The sequence below is a fragment of the Molossus molossus genome, unplaced genomic scaffold (assembly GCF_014108415.1).
Source record: "Molossus molossus isolate mMolMol1 unplaced genomic scaffold, mMolMol1.p scaffold_m16_p_17, whole genome shotgun sequence".
In the NCBI taxonomy this organism is placed as follows: domain Eukaryota; kingdom Metazoa; phylum Chordata; class Mammalia; order Chiroptera; family Molossidae; genus Molossus; species Molossus molossus.
Genome location: NW_023425352.1, coordinates 49,446,634 through 49,470,868, shown reverse-complemented (window position 1 = coordinate 49,470,868; position 24,235 = coordinate 49,446,634). Strand labels below are relative to the sequence as shown.

At 36.3% G+C, this 24,235-nt stretch overlaps 1 protein-coding gene across 13 annotated transcripts in view; it reads left to right on the top strand.

The window, feature by feature from the left end:
- The window catches only part of HERC4 (HECT and RLD domain containing E3 ubiquitin protein ligase 4), a 109,755-nt gene that overhangs the window by 5,756 nt on the left and 79,764 nt on the right, over positions 1-24,235 (top strand). The window contains exon 1 of one of the 13 annotated variants that reach the window (XM_036266045.1): positions 915-1,003. The exons of the other annotated variants lie outside the window; for them this stretch is intronic. Within the exon in view, the coding sequence (XP_036121938.1) occupies positions 988-1,003 (16 nt within the window). The 5' untranslated portion in view covers positions 915-987. Of the gene's footprint in view, positions 1-914; positions 1,004-24,235 lie in introns of those variants that run through there. 13 annotated transcript variants of the gene reach the window in all.

Below are 24,235 nucleotides of genomic sequence, written 5' to 3'. Positions count from 1 at the left end.
GAAACTAGTTTCTATCAGTATTTTAATGTGATTCTGAGGATTTAAAAAAAATCTCTTAAAAATTATAACTAAGGTTATACAGTGAAGATATCATATTAACACCCCACACACTCCCATGCATAAATTCAAAGAGAAGCAATTTTAGGAACAATATAAGATGGTTGAGAGTTCTGTTTTAAAGATGGAATACTGTACCAACACCAATTAAAAATTTAAATATATATATTTTATTCTTGAACTGAAGGCTAACTTGATTAGCATAACTAGCAGTAAAGTTTGGAATAGTATGATAAAACTTATTAGAGCTTATGCTCAACTCTTCTATAGAAGATATAAAGATTGAGAATTGATTCTGTTTCCTATAGCCCAGAATGGTAATTTCTACTGTTGGGTCATTCCAATAAAGTATTTTGGTCACATAACAGTAATTACTTGCTTGCTTTTCTTGCTTCATTTTCTGACCTGCTCTCTTTGTTCATAAAACAAATCTATTAACGAACTCCTTAAAATATAGTTAAAATTTGAAAAGTGATATAGGAAAATAAGTGTATAAATATGGAAAATAAAATTATTCACTTAAGAGTGGATTAAAAGTACCAAATTATTTCACATATTTCTTATTGAACCAAAGCATGTAATACCAAAGAAGCTCATTATGTTTTATAACTCCCAATTTAACTGTGTCTTCTAAGGAAGAAAAATATATGAAGACTTGAAAAAAGTAATTACTTGAGTCAGGAATGGAGGCTTGCTTTGGACACTTGAGAAAAGTCAGTGCCCAAGAATCAGTGTCAAGGGTAGGAACAAAAATCATATGCAAACAGATGACTACTGTTAGAGAGATGTATAATAATACTTTACTTTGTGTAGGACCCTACATCTGAGGAATTTCAAGAGCATTATACAATAACTCATGGTTCCTTTCAAAATGCTTGTGACACAATTTGCAAGAATTATCCTCATCTTAGGGGATAAATTTACGGAGAAATGGCAGCACAAGTTGGTAAGTAACTTGTCAAAACAGCACGTGACTGGTGAACAGCTATAAATTGAATCTGAAAATTTAAGTCTACCAGTCTCCTACATTATTCTCTAAATTGTGCTTATGTTTAGAATTATTTATAGTAATATCTTCTATTTGAGGCAGATCAAATACTGATGCACAGATTGTTTCATTGCCATTCTATTTGATGGCTTATGGAAATCATTATTTTACCAAGATCTTGCATTGTGATACCACTTTAGTACTTCATCACACCCTTGTGTAGTATGAAGAATGAACAAAAATCTAGTATGGTAACACCCAGTCTTTTCTCTTTCCTCTGTTATATATCATATTCTATATTCCTTTGTTGTCTAATGCTATGCTGTGCTATCCAAGGCCTGGAGTAAACTGCCAGACAGGATTGATTGCTGGCTAACATTGGAACTTGAATTAGTTATGCTCTATCAAGTCTGCCATGTATCCCTGTCGGATGCATTGGTTTGGTGAATGCTTTATAAAACCTTTAACCCACAAAAGACAATAATAGCAGTAGTTGCCTAATCTGAGCAGTTTAACAAATAGAGGCTTTTTAAAAGGATTTGGAAGCAATGGTTTTCTCTTTGTGTTTGGTATGTTAGTGTTTTTATCTGATTGGAAGTGAGCCATATACTTTCCTTGAAAGAATCAGGAGTATGGTAGATTTTAGTTCCACAGTTTGGGCATTTATTAAGGATTCTTGTTGCAAATGACAGCTTCAGTGGTCTAGTTTTGGTCATCTCCTTAGTAAGTATTCTTAGGGTTCAATGTCCCCAGTATGCCATACAAATGTAGTATAGCATTGTTGAAAGTAATTTCTCACAAACCCCATGTATTTTTTAAATTGCTTTGAATAAGTAAATCAAGTCTCACTTCATAGTTATTTAGTTTTCCTAGGTTATAAAGCGTATCAGGTGCTTTGGGAAACGTATTAAAGAAAACCTAATAGAGAAAATGTATTCAGACATTACAAGGATTTTGGAGTCTAGTGTTGTGTTAGTAAGTAGAAAAGTGGGAAAGCATTAATGAAGAGACTGAATCAAAGAGCCCGTGGTTTAATTCCTTTCAGCTTCTATGGTTTTTTTCACCTATGTTGATGGACTTTCAAAGGCAATAGTTATTCTTGTATCTTAACGAATTGTGGCAATTATGTACAAGAAAAATCTGTGCTGTGTACAATTGTATTATTGGAGTTACTTTGTTAAAAGGAAAATTTCTTGAATTTTGGTGACTCAGTCTTTAAACTATAATATTTTATTTACCTGAAATTACATTTTTTTTCTTTAGTAATAATGTGGCAGAATTTTAGTTTAGCTTTTCTTGGCCATAAGGAAAACATTTTAGGATCCTTAAGTAATGTGTTTTTTTCACATTATTTTTTAATATCCTAATTATTTCTTTTTTAATATCAAAGTTGTCTCATTTTATTGCTTTGCCAGTGTCATACTCTTCGGACTGTGTATAAATAAAGAATCCTACTTCGCGGACATTAATTTATCGCAGTAGAGTCTAGAACCGATTAACCGCGATAAACGAGGGCCTACTGTAAATGTGGTGTTTATTTGCATTTCTGTTTATTTCTTTAGGAAAAATAACATTTTTAATTTTAGCAAATATAGAAGGAACAATGACTAAATTTATTTAAAAATTTTAAGCACAGTTGTGCTTCACTTTACAAAGTTGATAAGCCCCAAAGAAGATATTTGTAAATGAAAGTTTTAAAAATGTATTCATTTGACAAAGCTTTTGAATATAATGTCTTAAATATAACTTAAAGATTTAGAAGGGAAAATAAGACAAGTGCACAAATAGATAGCACATTAAAACGTGCTAAGTCTTATAAGATGCATAACAATACAGAGATGAATATTGTAACCATTTGGGATGGAGTAGATCATAGATGAGTTTCCATAGGAAAGATACTATATGAGCTGGCAGGATATATATTATTTCAAGGAGGAAAGAATGAAGAAGAAAGAGTGCATTATAGGTAAAGCAGCTCAAATGGCAGTAGCCAAATTTGAGTTACCTGAAATGTCTGAGAATAGTAAGCAGAAAGGTTAGGTAAAATCGAGGTCAGTTTATAGAATTAATCAAATTAGGGAGCTTGAATTTAATATGATAGTTATCCATTGATAGTTTGTAATAGGAATTACCAGGTTTTTATACAGGAGGGGAGAGAATTTGGAGGTAAATTAGTTAGGTTGTAATAGTAGTTCTTTAAAACAAGAAGGGAGAAGGTAGATCAAGGAGAAATCAGAGAGGCAGAAAGAATGAACAGGCTTTAGTAACCATATGGAAGTAAATGGTAAGGGTAAAGGGAGGAGCCAGGTATGATCCTAGGTTGAGTCAGTAATTAGTAGATATAGGGAATCCAGGAAGAGGAGTAATGTTAACTACTTTGTTTTAGGAGAAGAGATAAAAGATTTGGTGAAGTGAATTTTATTTTGAACTTGATGACAATATTCAGTGATCAGTAAGAAATTCAATACTGTAAGTGGGGAGAAAGATCAGGGCTAAAGGCATGAAATAATTTATTTCCAGCTTTATTTTACTTTCAGAGTAGGCTAACATTCCAACCATAAATGTCTCCTTGGTCCCAACCTAGCAAGTAATTAATGGCCATTAACAATACTTAATTTTTGTGTTTTTGGGAGACTGTTTAAAGTAACTGATAATATAACATCCTTATAAATTAAAGGTAATCTAAACAGTTACCCGCTTTACTTCATCTGTTTTGTAAACTTGAATTTTTTAAAAGTATGGTTTTATTGATTTTTTTTTTTTAGAGAGAGAGAGAAAGAAACATCAATTGGTTGCCTCCTGCATTCCCCCCTACTGGAGATCGAGCCTGCAACCTGGTCACGTGCCCTGACTGGGCATCAAACAGGATCTCTCAGTCCATAGGATGATGCTCAATCCACTGAGCCACACTGGCCAGGCTAAACTTGAATATTTATATATCGATAAAATTAAAACATTTATATTCCAGGTACCATTTTTTTAGCCTGCTTATTTGAATTTTATTAATAGGTTCATTTCTTATTCTGACACAAACCTGTAATTAGTTATGTCTGACTTTATGACTTCCAGGTTTTACTGGGAACAAAGCTTTTGAAGTCACAAATTCCAATCACGTTAAAATTGCTTTTAATTTCACTAATACCTGAAATAATTGTAACTATAAATTGTATATGTGCTGACATGTAGGCAAGAGCCCCTTGCCTATAAGAGAAGTGCCATCTGAGATATTGCTGTTGCTTTTTGAAAGGGAAATGGGAGTGGGGAAGGGACAGGGTCAGGCTAAAAGAGGCCCTAAGGAGTAGAATTAGGAGCATCTGAAAACAATTAGAGGAAAGTTTAGTTGCTTTGCTTTACCTGTTATTTGAAAAAGTTTGTGATTTTTTTTTTTTTTGTAAGTATGACACGATAAAAGTGAAGTAGAGCTTAGATTAATTATCAGCAGTCTAGTACCTAAACAATATATTCTATTTTTTTTTTTTTTATCCTCACCCGAGGACATTTTTCCATTTTTTACTCAGAGCGGGAAGGAGAGAGAGGAAGAGAGAGAAACATCGATGTGAAAGGGACACATCGAGTGGCCACCACCCACACGACCCAACCAGGGCCGGGGACAAACTGCAGCCAAGGTACATGCCCTTAGCAGGAACCGAACCCGGGTCTCTGTGGACCGCAGGCTGACGCTCTAACCGCTGAGCCAAACCGGCCAGGGCTAAACAATATATTCTAAATAATATTTTTCATTATTAAATTTCTTTCCAATTACGAGGTTTGTATCCTAAAAGTGAGAGCTTAGATCGCCTCTCACAATTGATCCCAAGTATGTATCAATTAGCACATGTATACTTTCTGATTTCTAATCCAGGTATTGCTCAGCTATAGATTTCATAGCTAGGTTCTCTAATGGACCCACACTTATCTTCTGAAGAATAATTAGGGAAAAGTCTAACAGGTTGGTATTACTTCTGGCTAAAGATAGGTCTATTTCTGCACACATTTGGGAAGTAACCTATGCAACTGCGAATAGGGGAGTGGGGGGACACAGAATTTATCGTGAAAACAAAACAGAAGGACACAAACCTCATAATTGGAAAGAAATTTAATGATGAAAAACATTATTTAGAATATATTGTTTAGGTACTAGACCGTTGATAATTAAAAATAATAACATGCCCGGCTGGTGTGGCTCACTGATTGAGTGTTGACCCATGCGCTAAAAGGTCGCCAGTTTGATTCCCGGTCAGGGCACATGCCCAGTTTGTAGGCCCAATCCCCAGTTGGGGGCATACAGGAGGTGGCCCAGTCGATGTTCTCTCTCATTGATGTTTCTCTCTCTGTCTCCCTATCTATTTCTCTTTCTCTGAAATCAATCAAGAAAAAAAATAAAAAAAATAAAAACAATAACAGTACCATTTTGTGTGAGGCACTGTGCTGAATATTTTATGCCTTATCCAAAGGTCTTTAAAACCACCCTGCAAAGTATATATTTGCTTAGTTTTATAGGCGAAGGAAATACAGCTTCAAGAGGTTAAATGACTTGCCCAAAATCAAAATTAATATGCAGTGGAAACAAAACTAATTAGATGTTAATAGCAAGAAAAAGATAAAATGACCCAGGAATAACCCCCAAAATGTGCATGACCTATATGAAGAAGACTTGGAAGCATTTCTGAGGGACACAAAAAACTCCAACAAATGGAAACCACATTTGTGGATAGTAATATTCAACCTACATAAACCTGCCAGCTTTCTCTAAAATTAGTCGATTTAATGTGATGCTAATGAAAATACCAAATGGTGTGGGTTTTTTTTTTTTTTTTTTTTTGAGGACCCAAACAGATTCTAGAATTCAAATGGAAAAAATAAACCAAAGTATCCAGGAAAACTGAAAAATAAGAGCAGAAATATATATATATATATATATATAGAGAGAGAGAGAGAGAGAGAGAGAGATTAACATGTTAATTTTAAAGCCTTAATAGTTAAAATGTTTCAAAAGTAGATGTATTAAACCAATAAAACAATATAAAGCTCAGGTATACACTCAAATTACCATAAGTCAATGGGGAAAATTTCAAGTGGTAGCTATTCAATAAATGACCTTGGAATAAGAGCATTATCTAGAGAATAAAAAAGTTGGATTAATACCTCACTCCATGTATATATTTGGATAAATTCCAAATGAATCAGATATTTAAATGTAATGATAAATGTGCTCAAAGAAAATGTGGATACATTTGTTTATTATTTTGGAGTGAAAAGGACTAAGTTGTGAACAGGCATAGAAAAAAACTACCTGAAAGTAAAAGTAATTTTGTTAGGTAGAAATCACTATAAACAAAGTCAAAAGACAAATGGGAAAATAATTATGATGCATTACAGTCAAAACACTAATCTCCCAGATATAAAGCACTCCTAGCCCTGGCTGGTGTGGCTCAATTGGTTGGAGCATAGTCCTGTGTACAGAAATGTCACAGATTTGATTCCCAGTCAGGGCACATATCCAGGTTGTGGGTTCGATCCCCAGTTGGGGTGCATACTGGAGACAACTGTTTGATGTTTCTCTCTCATATCAATGTTCTCTCTCTAAAATCAATAAAAACCTATCTTTGGGTAAGGGTTAAAAGAAAGAAAGAAAGAAAGAGCACTCCTAGAAATTGACACTATAGACAACAATGCAGCAGCAAAATGGGCAAAAGATATGAACAAGCATTTCACAGAAAAGGAAATACTGATGGCTCTGATACAAATGCATACTCTTCAACTTTATGCATATTAAGAGGAATGCAGAAAACTACAATGAGCTACCATTTTTTTTCATATCAGGTTAACAAAAATCTTTGAGTTTGATAATACACTCTGTATGGTGAGGCTGTCAGTAAACAAGTTTTCATAGGTTGTTAATATAAATTGATAAATTCTTATGAGGGTATTTTGCCAGCATAGTCAGAATTACAAATGCAGATACCCTTTCTCCAAAAAGTCTAAGAATATAACTTGCTCTGATAGCTACATTTGTATATGTACAAAATGACATTACTGCAACATTGTAGTAAAACATGAAAAATGACCATATGACTATCTGTTGGAAACTGGTAAAGTAAATTATGGCCCATTTAGTCAATGTAAAGTAATGCTATTTCATTGTGAAAAAAATAAAGGAGTTCTGTGTGTACTGATATGGAAGTATCTCTGAGGTACATTAAGTGTAGAAAGCTGTATTTTGGATTAAAAAAATATACACATACATACATACACATTTGTATTTGCATATTGAAACAAATACCTGGAAGGGTATATATAGCTAATAACAGTAGTTACTCCTGGTGCAGAGGTAGTAGGATAGGGATTGAGAACTCCATTGGATGGTAGACAGATTTTTCACTGCATACCTTTTTAAAAAAATCTCTCTCTCTCTCTCTCTCTCTCTCTCTCTCTCTCTCTCTCTGTGTGTGTGTGTTGTGTGTGTGCGTGTATGTGTGTATCTATAAAGGGTAGGCTCTAGAAATAGAGTGCTTGGATACAAATCCTGGCTCTGTTACTTTTTAGCTATGTTATCTTGGGCACATTGTTTAGTCACAATTTGCCTGTATTTTCTTATAAAATTAGGGTAATCATGCCAAACTCCTGGGGTGGTTGTAAGGATGAAATGAGATAACTCCTGAAGTGCAAAGAACAGTGCCTGACATGTGATGAGTGCTCAGTAAATGTTTGCTTAGAAGAAAAACGCTGTTGCTCGGCTGGTGTGGCTCAATGGTTGAGCATTGACCCATGCACCAAGAGGTTGTGGGTTGATTCCCCGGTCAGGGCACACACCCAGGTTGTGGGCCAAATCCTCAGTGGGGGGGCATGCAGGAGCCGTCCAATCAGTGTTCTCTCTCATTGATGTTTCTATCTCTCTCCCTCTCCCTTCCTCTAAAATCAATAAAGAAAAAAAAATTAAAAACAAAGTAAAATGCTGTTAATAGTAGAGTGAGAATTTAATTTTAGGTCTGAAGTGGGTAATATGCTGTTTGCCTATTTGCCTTCAGATAGATAATATATATCTTTTCATTTACAACTGAAATTCACGTATTTATTTCAAAAGAGCCAGTACTATGCCATAGACATTGTACTAAGCATGAAAATACTTCTTTTTTTAAATATCTTTTAATTTTTTAGAGGGGGGAGGGAGGGAGAGATAGAAACATCGATATGAGAGAGAAACATCAGTCGGCTGCCTCCTGCACATCCCCTACTGGGGATTGATTCAGCAGCCCTGGCATGTGATCTGACCAGGAATTGAACAGGGACCTCAGTCCATGGGACAGTCCTTAATCTACTGGTCCACACACCGGCCAGGTATGAAAGTACTTCTTTAACTTTAGTCTTCAATTATGAAAAAAATTGTTGGAGTTCATATTTAAAAATTATGCCAAAATTTCAGAAAAATGTATGTTTGTGACTCTTAGAGGTAATGCTATATTAGATTTCTTTAAAGCTATAACAGTACCAAAAAAATAAGAGAATTAAAGGTACGCCTTTTTTGTTCCTCTGAGAAGCATATAAATAATGGAGGTTAGGTTCATCATTTTCATAAGTTTATTTAATGATGAATAAATAGAAGATGTCTTAGTCTATTCAGGCTGTTTTAACAAAATTGTAGTCTCAGTGGCTTAACTAACCAACATATATTTCTCACAGTTTTGGGGGCTGGGGAGTCCAAGATCGAGGTACTAGAAGATTTGGTATCTGATGAGGACCCCACTTCCTAGTTCATAGAAGGCCATCTTTTCATTGTGTCTTCACTTGGCAGAAGGGCTGAGGGAGCTTTCTGGGAAAGGGCACCAATCTCATTGATGGGGGCTCCATCCTCATTATCTAATCACCCCAAAGGCCCACCTTCTAATACTAGCACACTGTGGGGTTATGAATTTTGAATTTTGGGAGGGCACAGACATTCAGTCTTTATCAGAAGGTATATTTTATATACTGTATGTTAAGGAACATAGGCACTTGAATAAAATCTAGTTATTTACACTTTAAAATCCTGCCCCTCTGAAAAACAGCTGACCTTTAAATAGAAAACAAATGCATTTTATTACATCTCTTATTTTATGATTGTAACTATTTTAACAAAAATGCCTAAATTTTTTTTTGCTTAGTATATAAATTTGTTGTTAATAAATGGGGTATCCACTGTTTATATGGTGTTTGACTATGGGAGAAATTTATACATTAAGAAAGACATATACATATTTCTGAGATTATAATCTGATAAAATGTAGAGGACAAAAAACATTTTAAATGGAAACCATTTTTCTATAAGTTAGCTATCTCCATCTCTCTAAAATAAACTACAAAAACAACTCATTCTTGTTTGTTAATGCTTCTTGAATTGCCTTAGGTTCAAACCTTAGATTCACCTTAGGATCTGCTTTCTAGCCCATAGCACCAACATTGATTCAGTCGCCAAATCTTATTGGTTCTTTTCTTAGTTACTCTCACATTTCATTTCCTTTGCAAATGGCTAAATATGTGACCTTAAGCTACTTACTTGAAACTCTTGGGCCAATAATTTTCTCCTATCTCAATCTAAACTTATTTGTTTTTATCCTAGTTACACCATTACTGGTCTATTTAAAAACTGTGGCAATAGTATTCCAACTGATCTTTCTATTTCAATCCATCCTTATTAATTCAGGATTAATCTTTCTAAGGCATATTTCCATTTCTGTCTCTTGAATTTGCCCAGCCGAAGTACCATTTTCTACATCTTCCTGATCACTGTATATGAACTCAAATTGCATGTTTTGTGTAGTGCCAAGTACAGTTGCCTTGCATACAATAAATAAAAGCAATTTATATAATTATTTGGATAAAAGTCTTTACCATGCCAGCTTCTGGAGAGGAAAAACCTTTATCATATATATCTTTATCACTATAGTGACAACACTATGGTACACACAGAATGAACATAGGGGGTTTATTGAATGCACACATGGTCATTGTATTTTATTGGATATGCCATAGGAAGGGAAGAAAATTATAGACTCGTTTCAGTGAGCTTGATGGCCATCGACTACATTATAACGAAAATTGTAAAATTTGAAACCATTCTAAGAATGTACATGTTGGATATGTTACATTAAAGTTGGTGTGGTCATAAGATGAAACAAGAATGAGGCTTGGAAGAAGTGTATTATACTCAGATCCCAGAGGGAGGGGTCACCACGTGCCACACAGAGCCAGAGGGTAATCAAAGGGCAGAAGACAAGAGCACAGAGGAGATCTTAGGTTATGGCATTTATTGAGGTTTCCCAGGGAAAGGCAAGACTCGGCAGAATAAACAGTTTAGGATTGGCTAGTTTGATTAATTCCTCCAGGCTGTGAGCTATAAGGTTGGTTTCTGGTTTCCTAGTACCTGGCCCTGGGATGATTTAGGGAGGGGAAATACTGGCTTGGTGTGTGAGAGTTAGATAAGGACATGGTGTTATAAACTCTGGATTGGTTGGTTTGCACATGAAAAGCATGCTAGTTAGACAACTTATCTTTAGGAATTAGTCTTGGAAGGGGCCATCTCTTCTGTGTTCTGCAGGCCACCTCACCCATCATCAAGAATACAGAAAATGCCCTGGCCAGTTTGGCTCAGCGGTTAGAGCGTCGGACTGCGGTCCGGAGAGACCCGGGTTCGGTTCCCGCTAAGGGCATGTACTTCGGTTGCAGTTTGTCCCCGGCCCTGGTTGGTCATGCGGGTGGCAGCCACTCGATGTGTCCCTTCACGTCGATGTTTCTCTCTCTCTCTCCCTTCCTCTCTCTCCGTCCCACTCTATCTGTACAAAAAATGGAAAAATATCCTCGGGTGAGGATAAAAAAAAAAAAAAAAAAAAAAAAAAAAAAAAAAAAAAGAATACAGAAAATAAGAAAATATGTTAATAATAATTAGCCCTGTGATGAATGGGTGCCAAATAATACAAATAAAAAATCTTGAAAAACACAACTACAGAACAAAAACTCTGCTAATATATTCTGAGGGTTCATTCTTGCTTTTCTTAAAAAGAAATTGATGTAAAGCAACTGTATATTATATTTATGTTGGAGTCTTTTTATTTCAACTTCTTGTTTTCTCTTCAAAGCAATTAATTTCAGCAGTTCCTAAATACCCAGAAGGACTTTTCTAAAGAAAAACTATTGTAAAGCCCTAAATATTTATAAAATTTTAATACATTTTGAAAACGAATTATTAAAACATAATCATGTTATTTAAAAATTGTTAACAAAAGGACCTGAGCAGTTCAATAAATAGGGGAATGTTTATATCTTAGTGCCTTTATCTGTGAGGTAGGAATGGTGGTACACCTGCTTCGTGGTGTTATGAGGATTAAATGAGATTATTAAGTGCTTTAGCACAGTGCCAGGTATATCATAAGCTCTTGATGTATGTTAACTGTATACATTTATGTAGATAGAATGGATAAAAGGGATATGAACTTGTAAACATTGATTTTTGTAAAGAATTTTTAAAAACTATATTTTCATATGAATATTTTATCGTGGGCTCTTAACTAAGGTATGTAAGTTACTCTGCAATTCAACAGTTCTCAGCCTGTGGGTCGTGACCTCTCTGGGGGTTGAACGACCCTTTCACAGGGGTTACCTAAGACATAACAGTAGCAAAATTACAGTTATGAAGTAACAACGAAAATAATATTATGATTGGGGGTCACCACAACATGAGGAACTGTATTAATCGAGTCGCGGCATTAGGAAGATTGAGAACCTCTGCTAACTTTAGATTTTGTCATGGAACTTATAATGTTTTCATGACTATGGGTTATACCATTTCAAATTCCTGTTGGTAGTTATTGGTAATAATATAGAGAATAGACACTAATTTTTTTGATGTTTTACCTCTTTTCTTTTAAACTTTATTTTTTTATTGATTTTTAGAGAGAGGAAGGGAGAAGGAGAGAGAGATAGAAACATCGATAAGAGAGAACATCGATTGCATGCCCCCCACTGGGGATTTGGCCCACACCCTGGGCATGTGCCCTGACCGGGAATCGAACCAGTAACCTCTTGGTGCAAGGGTCTACACTCAACCACTGAGCCACACTGGCTGGGCTGATGTTTTATCTCTTTAATCCTTAATTTGTTTTATAATACACTTTATGATTATTACATGAATTATATTAGAGACCCTTTAAAAATGGCTGTTAACAATTTTACTTTAGGAATAAGGATACAGTACATGCCTTGAGTGAAGTAGCCTTTTGTTTATTTTGTTATCTCTGTAACAAAATTGGCAGTGTGATTATTTAAAGTTAAAAAAGGCATTCTGAATTATTTATTACTGCTATTCACTAATCTCAAGTGACTAATGTCATCTTTCAAAGGTCAGAATCATAGCCCTGGCTGGTTAGAGCTTTAGCCCTCAAGGGTCTGATTCCAGGCAAGGATACATACCTGGGTTGCAGATTTGATCCTGGCCCTTGTCAGAGTCATGTGGTAGGCAACCAGTTGATCTCTTTCTCACATCAATGTTTCTTCCCCCACCCTCCTCATTGGTTCCTTCTACTCTTTCTAAAAATCAGTGGAAAAATATCCTCGGGTGAGGATTCCATTAACTACACATTCAGTTATTTAATTAAATAACAATAAAAGAAAAACCACTTGTAGACAACTAGAATTGACAATTTAGTATTTATTTTCTCAGTCTTATTCTGTATATATATTGGGTCTGTGTGACGTTAACAAAAATGTTGTTATTGACTTCAGAGGAGGGGGTGGGGGAGAGACAGAGAGAAAGACATCATGTTTGTACCCCAACTAGGAATCAAACCCGAACCTTGGGCACATGCCCTGTCTGGGTGGGCATCAAACCCTCTACCTTTCAGTGCACGGACGACACGCAACTAATTGAGTCACACCAGCCAGGGTTATTTATGTGTGACATTTTAAAACAAGAATGGAGCCCTGGCCCGTTTTGCTCAGTGGTTAGAGCGTCGGCCTGTGGTCCAGAGAGAACTGGGTTTGGTTCCCGCTAAGAGCATGTACCTCGGTTACAGTTTGTCCCCAGCCCTGGTTGGGTCCTGCGGGTGGCAATCACTCGATGTGTCCCTTTCACAATCGACTTTCTCTCTCTTCTCTCTTCCTCCCACTCTATCTGAACAAAAAAACGAAAAAATGTCCTCGGGTGAGGATAAAATAAAACAAGAATGGAGTTTTATAGTACCTCTGTATTTCATAAAATGTTCTCTTGTGAACGTAAATTTTTAGAGATGAATTTTAAGTGTACTTTATATTGTTCTTTTTAGTTTGAAGTTATTCAGAGATAAGGAAAGAGGAAACCTGTATTTATAGCAACTAGTAAGGCATGGTAGGACAGGATTTTGAAACTTAAGCTCCGACAGAATTAAACATTTGGCAGATAAACATCTGGCAGAATTACTAAGGAGTTGAAATGGTGCCTCTTTAAATTAGTTACTTAACAAAGTATATTTCTTAGTTTTAGAATTGTCAACATGGCTGTGCTTTTTGGTGTTTACTAACAGTATTGTTTTTTAGACCCCATAACTTGAACTAAAACATCAACAGAGGTTTTTGTTCTCCATATAAAACATTGAAAGTCATTCAGACTTTGTTAGAATTCATCGTTTTAAAATTAATAGTATATTAGGACTTTATTACACTCATAGAACACATTTAGAGTTAAAATTGATTGTGGACTTGGATCACATCTGGTAATTGTTCTGTTGATAGTCCTTGACTTATGAATGGTGTTTTAAAAAACTTTTAAGTTTTTCTTTGCTTATGGGAATATTGCTAGATATTGTAAATAGGTTTTTAAATGAATCTTCTTTAAAACACATTATACGTATGTATACTATTTTATTAATAATTATACTTAACTAACCTGTGTAATATTTTCTATAGAAAAATTTATTGAGTTTTAAATTTGGGTGTCAGAAATTTATCTGTACCCTTCAGCTTTCCTGGTTTGTTTAGTTCTCTTTATCAGTTCCAGAAAGTTCAGGATGGATATTTGGGCAGCATTTAACTTAACTAAAGAAAAGCAATACCTGATTATAGCTTCTGTTTCCTAGGTAAGAAAATCACTCCAAGTTAATTATTTCCCTAGTGTTTTGATTTTGTTCCTGTGGGTTCATGATCATATTATCAGTGGGGGCTTTCTATACCTTTAAAAAATTCTTTTATTTTTTTTTTTCTGATTACCAAAATAATACATGTAATTTATGTCTTTTTTAAAGTTACAGAAATGTGTGACTTAAAAAGTGGAAGCCACTTTCCCCCCTACATTCTAAAGATGGCTACTACTATTTCTATTTTTATGTCTTTTACACCTATATTAAAAGACATAAATCTGCACATTTACATAAAGGTCTGTAGTTTGCTTTTTATTTAATATATTTGTCTTTTCATGTTACTATGTAGACTTTTTTTTTTAAATCCTCACCTGAGGTCATTTTTCCATTTTTTGTTCAGATATAGTGGGAGGGAGAGAGAGGAAGAGAGAGAGAGAAACATCGACGTGAAAGGGACACATCAAGTGTTTGCCACCCGCATGACCAACCAGGGATGGGGACAAATTGCAACCGAGGTACGCACTCTTAGCAGGAGCCGAACCCGGGTCTCTCTGGACCACAGGCAGACACTCCAACCACTGAGCCAAACCGGCCAGGGTTAGGCATTCTTTTTAATAGAAACATCCATTTTTATTACATAGATATTCCATAACTCATTTACCTACTTATTACTAGAAATCAGGTTATTTCAGTTTTTCTTTTTTTTCCTAATTATAAACTGTGATTCAGTAAACAGTGTTTTATAATGTATAATAAAATCTTAAAAGGAATGTTTCTGGGTCAAAGGGCATGCATGTTTAGAATTGTAATACATATTGCTAACTTGCTCTTAAAAAGCATTTTCTTGCTTATATATATATATATATTTTTTTATTTTTTATCCTCACCCGAGGACATTTTTCCATTTTTCTGTTCAGATAGAAGATAGAGTGGGAGGGAGAGAGAGGAAGAGAGAGAGAGAAACATCGATGTGAAGGGACACATCGAGTGGCTGCCACCCGAACGACCAACCAGGGCCGGGGACAAACTGCAACCGAGGTACGTGCCCTTAGCGGGAACCGAACCCGGGTCTCTCTGTACCGCAGGCCGACGCTCCAACTGCTGAGCCAAATCGGCCAGGGCTTCTTGCTTATATTTTAAAGATTGTTTAGAGAGCTGCGTCTTTTGCCAATTTTGTATAAATATTTTTTAACCCTTTGGCATGGAACTAATAATGCCATTTTGAACTTCTAAATCTTAATTCTTCCTGTGGATCACCTTTTTTTTAGTTTTAATTTTTGAATTGACAATATTATATTAGTTTCAGGTCATAGTGATTAGACAATTAAGTACCTTATGAAGTGATCACCATAATAAGTGTAGTAGCCATCTGGCGTGTGGATTGCCTTTAAAACAGATCATAATACTTGGCTAACTTGGCAGGAATGTTTTAAACCTGAAAATATTTCTTCAAGTGTATTTCTTTGCTAGGGCTGCCATAACAAAGTACCAAAAACTGGGCGGGTTAAATAATAGAAATGTGTATTACTTCATAACTCTGGAGACTAGAAATTCAAGATCAAAGCGTCAGCATGGTTGGTACCTTCTAAAGGCTGTAAGGAAAGGATCTGTTCCAGGCCTCTCCTAGTTTCTGGTGGTTTACTGGCAATCTTAGGCGTTTCTTCACATGACTTTGTTCCTATGTGCCTGTCTGAGACCAAATTACTCCTGTTGTAAGTACACAAGTCATATTAGATTATAGGTCTACCCTACTCCCCTGTGACCTCATTCTAATTACACCCTCAGTAACCCTATTTCCAAATAAGGTCACATTTTAAAAAAATTTATTTATTTTTAATCCTCACCCGAGGACTTTTTTTTTTTTTTGCATTTATCTTCAGATAGAATAGGAGGGAGAGAGAGAGAGAAAAACATCGACACGAGAGAGACATATCGAGTGGTTGCCACCCACACAACCCCAACCAGGGCGGGGACAAACCTCAACTGAGGCACGTGTCCTTAGTGGGAACCGAACCTGGGACTCTCTGATCCGCAGGTTGAAGCTCTAATCGCTGGGCCAAACGGGCCAGGGCAAATTTTTTTTTAATCCTCACCCGAGGATATTTTCTACATTAATTTTCAGATAGAGCTGGAGGGAAAGAGGGAGGGGGAGAGAGAGACATTGATTGGTTGCCACCCACACAACCCCAACTGGGGCTGGGGATGAACTGCAACCGAGGTATGTGCCCTTGGCCGGAATCAAACCCGGGACTCCTTGGTCTGCAGGTGATGCTCCTACTGCACATTTTGAAGTACTGGGAATTAGAACTTCAACATATGAATTTGGGGGGACCATAACACCCATAACAATAAGATTTTGAGATCTGTGGATGACAGAGGATGTAGAGTGACATAATATTAAATCCTGGTGAGCAGAAGACTCCTAATAAACCATCTTGTATATTTTGTGATAGGTTGTCTAGGAAGAAGTGTTTATATGTACTGTTATTAAGTCAAGCTGGGTCAGAGTCCGTAATTATGGGGCTTTTCATGGTGAGTCCTGGACATGCTACATGTGCAGAGCTGTAAAATATTTGAATCTCCTGATGTGTACATTCCCAGCTGAGGTTCAACAAAGTAGTGCTCTCCCTTTGTGTTTCAGCTCTTATACTGGAACCAGAGGTCAACCGAGTCCCAGGCTCATGCTGTTACTACCCAGCCAAAAGACACAGACAGGGATTGGATTATAAGTGTGAGTTTAAGAATATCAGATACTGGGCCCCTGGGCGGGCCCTGACTGGTGTGGCTCAGTTGGTTGTGCATCCTCCCGTGTACCAGGAGATTGCCTGTTTGATTCCATGTCACATGCCTGGGTTGTAGGCTTGATCTCTGGTAGGGAGCATGCAGGAGGCAACCAATAGATGTTGAGCTCTTGCATTGATATATACCTCTCTCTCTCCTTCTCCCTTCCTCTCTTTCTAAAAAATCAGTAAACCGCCCAGCCAGTGTGGCTCAGTGAATTGAATGTCATCCAATGGACTGAGAGGTCCAGGTTCAATTCTGGTCAGAGTACATGCCAGGGTTGTGGCCTCGATTCCCAGTAGGGGGCGTGCAGGAGGCAGCCAATTGATGTTTCTCTCTCACATCAGTTTCTCTCTCTCACTGCCTCCTCTCTCTAAAAAAAAAAAAATCAATAAACTATTCTTTAAAATAAAATAATAGTATCAGATGCCGGACATCTGGGAAGGTGACAGGTAAAATCTCTAACATTCACCTTCCCCTTTAAGCTTGTTAAAAGAACACTTATATAGGGGAGTCAGAGAAAGGGAGTGTGAGTAGGGAGTGCAAGGGGTTTCTGGTGATTTGCGGTCCTGCAATTTTAGTTCCTGTGGGGGTCTTAGGTCTTGATGAATATTCTCATTACTGGTCCCCAGAACAGGATTCTCCATGTTCTGAAATTGGTCAAGTGGTGATCAGATGTGCATCATCCTGGTGTTTCTGAGACCTAATCGATCAGCCTCTACATTCCTGATGGTCAGGTGTGTAAGTTCAGGGCAGGGCTGGGTTAAAAGTCTTTTTGTTCTTGCCTGGCCAGCTGAGAACTGCAACAAAATCTTAGCCAGAACATAAGGTTAAACATACACTGTTGATTAATCAATTACACATTCTATTAGTGAAAGGAAAGAAAAAGGAAGAGAAATTTAAGAAATTATATTTTTATTCTACCATTGTACCCCCATCAATACTATAAACAACTGTCATTTTTGTGGTATATTTAGTGTTACATTTATCGTATTTTTGTACTTGTTGGTGATTTCACTGTTTAAAATGGCCATAAGCATAGTGCTGAAGTGCTCTGTAGCGTTTCTAAGCCTAAGGCTTACAAGAAAATACAGTGAGGCATGAGTTATAGTGTTGTTGGCTATGAATTCAATGTTAATGAATCAATAATAGATATTAATTAAGATGCCTTTAAACAGAAACATACATAAAAGGTTATGTATTGATTAGTTATCAAAAGTGTGATCAGAGGCTTATCGGAACCTAACCCTGTATGGTCTTGGGGCAATGATTTATTTGTTTGCTAAATAAGTGTTCACGGTGACTTTATAGAACATAACTGCTGCAAATGACAATAATTGTTTGTATTCCCAACTAGACTAACATAAAATGACTGAAGTTATAACAATGATGGTGTTTCCTAGAAGGATGGTGCAGTAATGAAATCACTTTTTAGCATCCTTCAGTTTTCTTCATAAGTTTTGTAGAGTTTTGCATCATCTTTTAAGAAGGTATAAGAGAAGCCATCTTTGCCCTGGCCAGTTTTGCTCAGTGGTTAGAGTGTTGGCTTGCAGTCCAGAGAGACCCGGGTTTGGTTCCCGCTAAGGGCACGTACCTCGGTTGCAGTTTGTCTCTGGCCCTGGTTGGGTCGTGCAGATGGCAACCACTCGATGTGTCCCTTTCACGTTGATAATTCCCCCCCCCCCCACTCTATCTGAACAAAATATGGAAAAATGTCCTCGGGTGGGGATTAAAAGAAAAAGGAAGAAGCCATCTTCGTAGCATTTTTTTTTTTTTTGGTAGCTTTCATTGACCACAGTTGAGAACGCAGAAATTTTCATTTTCTGCCTTTAATGGCAAAGAGAAGAGAATTGACAGAGAAAGCTATTTCACAATTACTAGACAAATCAGAAGGTGAATGTAGATAGTACCACTGTCTGATGTAGTGCAATTGATCATACAAGTGAATTCTTAAACAATGAGTTTGGAGATGATAATTCTACATGAATTTTTACCAACTCAAGAATTGAGGAATAGTCCTGGCCGGTTTTGCTCAGCAGTTAAAGTGTTGGCCTGGGGACCAAAGGGTTGCAGGTTTGATTCCAGGTCAAGGGCACCTACCTGAGTTGCAGGTTCGATCTCAGGCCTGGTTGGGGTTGTGTGGGAGGCAACCAATCGATGTCTCTCTCTCATATCGGTGTTTCTTCCTCTCTGTCGCTCTCTCTCCCTCCTTCCCTTCCTCTGTCTCTAAAAATCAATAGAAAAGTTTCCTTGGGTGAGGATTAATAACAGAAAAAAAAAAGAATTGAATGTATTTCTTAGGTTCCAAAGGAAATAGGATATTCTTATCCAGTTAGTTATTCAACAGGAAGGATTGTATCATTTAGCATTTTACAAGAACCTGGGCTATCCTGTATTGCTAATATGATGTGTGACAGTTACTCTTATGATGTTTGTGCAGCAAAATTTATTTGATGCAGTGTGTGAGTAAATGTTGAAGTCAGATAGGCACGCAAAAGTAATTGGGAGGAAATATGAAGTAGAAATGAAAATCATCATTAGGTTGAACATTTTAATTGGTTTTTATAAATCTAAAAACAGTATTTTGCATTTATGGAGTAAAGAAGATTGCCTTTTTTTTCCTCAATAAAATGATACGTCATCAGTTTTCAAAAATACTGCATTTTAATAGTAAAAATGTAAGGAGAACCAGAAGTAATGATGAGGGTAAGACCTATTAGAGATGAATTTAGAATATAGCTGCTATCAGTATTTACAACTTAAATATATTAAATTTCTTTAGTTCTTTTTTTGTTGTTGTTGTTATTGCTCCTGTCTCTGAATAATGTATTTTTTCTTTCCTAAGGCATTATCTTTCACTTATCTTTTCTTTTTGCCTTTTGTGCCTCCTAGAACTAAACCTTTTCTTTTTTCTTTCCTTGAAGAGAAATATTGTGAACTATAAACACAATATGAACAGTGTTACTTTTCTCAAAATTTTAATATTAACATTTGAAACATAAAGTTGAAAGAGTAGCTCAGTGACCAACAGTTAAAATTTTGCCACGTGTTTTTGTTTTGTATATATTTGTACTTTTTTGTTTGTTTGTTGTGTTAATCCTCACCAGAGAATATTTTTTCCATTGATTTTTAGAGAGAGTGGAAGGGGGTGGAGAGAGAGGAACATTGATGTGAGAGAGAGACATCAATTGTTTGCCTCCCATGTGCTCCCGACTGGGGCTGGGGATCTAACCTGCAACCCAGATATGTGCCCTTGCCAGGGAATTGAACCAACGACCCTTTGGTGCAGGGGCCAGTGCTCTACTCACTGAGCCACAGTGGCCAGGGCTATATTTGTATTATTTAAAAAATAGATTCCTTACTTCTAAATTACACTTGACTGTAATTATGTGCTGTTATTAAAACTTTTCCAACAAGCTTAGTTAGCTTCATACATGCATAATTCCATCTTGTAGCACCTATTTATATAAGGAATCAGTTGTTTTGTATGAGCATGCTTGGCAAGTCTTTTTTTCTGTCCTATTCCTCATATATGGATATACTCATCCTAAATTGAATTTAATTCCCACCCATCTCTCCCTTTTTTAAACTGTGTTACTTGGCCTTGAAAGGCAAATGTAGGATAATTTCCTGGAGATGAAATTGTTAGGTTTAATAAATTTTAGCTGGTGGGTTTGGTATGAATTCTGTTTCTCTTTTTCACACAGGGCATTACTGAGCAGTCTTTCTAGTGAATTTTTTTGTTTTGCTAGGTTCATTTATTTCCCCTTTGTTCTTGCTTATTATTGAATTTGACCTGGATGTGAGATGTCTCAATGTACCATTGATTTTGCATATTGGAGGGAAATGATTGAAACTATTTATTTTGATGAGTCATTTGGAAAAAATAGTAATATTTAATAATTGTACAGAGAAGATACCTGTTTTATGGTTTTGGTGTCTGAAAAGCCTGTTTTAAATACTATCCCCACAACATACAGATGTTAATGTTTCTGGGGTTTAAAAGTTTTGTTGTTGTTTTTTATTCTTGTTGTTGTTTTTTTTTTTGAGTAAAGAAAGATTACTGATTGAGAAGGCCTAGATCAAGAAGATGAGAGAACTAGTTCTCAAATTTACCTTAAGAGAATCTGGAATTTAGGCATCTTTCTTTTTTTTTTTTTTTTTTTTATCCTCACCCGAGGACATTTTTCCATTTTTTGTTCAGGTAGAGTGGGAGGGAGAGAGAGGGACAGAGAGAGAGAGAAACATCGATGTGAAAGGAACACATCGAGTGGCTGCCACCCGCACAACCGACCAGGGCCGGGGACGAACTGCAACCGAGGTACATGCCCTTAGCGGGAACCGAACCCGGGTCTCTCAGGACCGCAGGCCGACGCTCTAACCGCTGAACCAAACCGGCCAGGGCGGCATCTTTTATTGTCAAGGGATGGCAAGGCAAGGGGCGGGTGCATAGACAGGTAGGCATCAAAAGGGATCCAAGGAACAGCTGGAAATTTCTAAATCCCTTTGTTTCTGGTCCATCCCTCTCACCTCATCTGAGTCCAGTTCTGGAGTCATTAGTTTGTGCATATTTCCCCACCTTTTCGCTGACAAAGGGGGGCCGATCAAGCAGAACTTCTTTAGTTACTTAGCATATCTATAACAGAAGATATTAGCCTGAAGGTCATCAGAGAGAGCAAGCATTTCACTCTGTTATAACTCCCCCCTTTTTGTTCATCCTTCTATCTTTAGGGAAGTAGGACAACTGGGTCCAGATTCAATTAAGAGGAATGATTAGTTTATAAGATGGAGTCAGATTTGTCTGCACATCCTGCTGCTCTTAATTTGAGGGGAATAGAGAGGGGAGAGAGAGAGAGAAACATGGATGAGAAACATCAACACCATTGTTGGAGATCAAGCTGGAAACCACTGAGCCTTGTAGGCAGGCAGTAAATGTAAGCTTTTATAATAGAAGGTTAACCCACATAGAAAAATAAATAAATTAAAAGTGTATGGCTTTATGGATTCTAAGTGAACATATTATTTTCCTGTTTATCTTATCAGTCTTTTCATTGCTTTTAGTCAGTTTGTTTTGCTTTAACAAACTGAATTTTCTCAAATGGGCACATAAGATCTCTTCCTCTTTCCTCAAAACTCAGGACTTAGCTTAAGTGTCATTGTTTTCCAAAATTCTTACCAGTATCTTTTAAGGCTTTAATAATTCCAATGTCCCTTTTCTTTTGTATGTCTTTTCTTAGCATTTAATCACAATCCTTGTCCCACTTGTTTTTCTATAGATTGTAATTTCCTTGAAGGCTAGAACTTGCTTTATTTATCTTTGTGTCTCTAGAGCTTGAAGCACAAGAACTATATACTCAAAATATTGTTGCTTAGTAAGAATGATTGTTTTTTGTTTATTGGATTTTTGGTACCTTTGATTTTACAACCATTGCTATGTAATTTAGATACTCTTCATTTATTCTTTAACCAGCCAGCCTAATTTGTTCCTCTTGTCATCCTGACATTTTCTGCTCTTAACTAGTTTCCCTTGAGGATTGTTTTGGAGAAATATTGACTTATTTCTGGGGCCTCTATGAGAGAATACAGATATTTTGTGTGTTTTCTTTCTTTATAATTAAAATTTATGGGAATGTTTTGATGTAAGCAAATATTGTACTCCTAAGTCCTTCTTAATTTTTTGGGGACAATATGTTATATCTTATTTTTCATTTTTTGTTTTTATATTTCTGCAATATAAGTTTATGAAAAACATACATACAAAAAGTGAGATTAGTATAATGAACATCCATGTACTGTTCAACAGCTTCTTGTTATTAACTCGTATAGTATTTTAAGGTAAGTACTTAAAATATTAGAGTTGTACAGATTTCTAGAGTCTTTCTAGGGCTAACCTCCCACCACAAAATGCAGGATAGTAATTGAGATAAAATTTGAATTTCTTAGTACACAGGGATTTGAACCTCCTTGATTCAATCTGTTTCATTATTGAACAGCTGCATCTGTCTACAGGGCTAAAATATGCTTCTGAAGAAACCCTGGTTGATTCAGTTCTAAAAACTCTTCAACATGAGGCTTTCAGTTTATTGAAGACAGAAAGTATAGCTTTCTTATCAAGCTAAAATAATTTTAAATAGCATCTAAAACTTGTAGTGGTACTAGTAAAAAACTGTTAAGACTGCACATTTTAAGACTAAGGAAACAATTTCACTTTATTGATTTGTCAGTGGTTACTGACAATCTTATGAGGGGCCAATATTTAGAATTAATTCTTGGTTTAAAACTTGAGCACGTTTAATCAGAAAGAATATGTGTATCCTATGTTCATAGCAGCGCTATTTACAATAGCTAAGATCTGGAAACAGCCCAAGTGTCATCAGTAGACGAATGGCTATAAAAGCTGTGGTATATGCACAATGGAGTACTATGCAGCTGTAAGAAAGAAAGATCTCTTATCCTTTGAGACGACATGGAGGGACCTGGAAAGTATTATCCTAAGCGAAACAAGCCAAGCAGAAAAAGACAAATACCACATGACTCACTTATTTGTGGAATATAATGAACATAACAGTCTGAGGAATAGGGCAGACCCAGAGATGTGGAAGTAGGGTACAGACTGACAACCCTCAGATGTGGGGGTGGTGGGGGGAGTTAAGAGATAAACCACAGAACTTATATGCATGTACGCATAATCAATGGACATAGTCAACAAAGCTGGGGATGGAGTGGGAGGGATGGGGAAGAGGGTGTCGATGGGGTAAAAAGGAGAAACATCAGTAACAAAAATAAAATTAACTCCCCCCCCCAAAAAAATCAAAAAAACCTTGAGCACATTTTAACCACATAGGGAGTTTTTATATCTTTGATGTTAAAATGGCAGTCAATAAACTGAAACCTGTTTGTTATGTCACGTTGCCTTTCAATTCTCTCCTCAGCATATCCAGTAGATGCTTCATTTATGCTCCAAAATTATTTCCTATTAGAAATCGCCAATTCAGATTATTTCATTAAGTTCAGAATCACTCCATAGTAGTATCTGTGTGGTAATAAATGTGTCAATTATGATTTTATTATTATAAAACAAACAACTCAGGTTATTTAAGTGATTCACTTTTTAGCTGGACTCTCTTGTATTGGTTTAATAGCTTTGAATGAAGAACACTTTCTGAGATAATCTTTATAAACCCCCAACACTTTCCCCCGAATGTTCAAGTCACTTAATATTCTTAGTCGATCTTTCCCTATGGTGTATATGTGTATTTACCACAATGAAAATTTTATTTGGAACATATTTGTTAGATTTTTCAGAATAACTGAAGTTATACTTAGT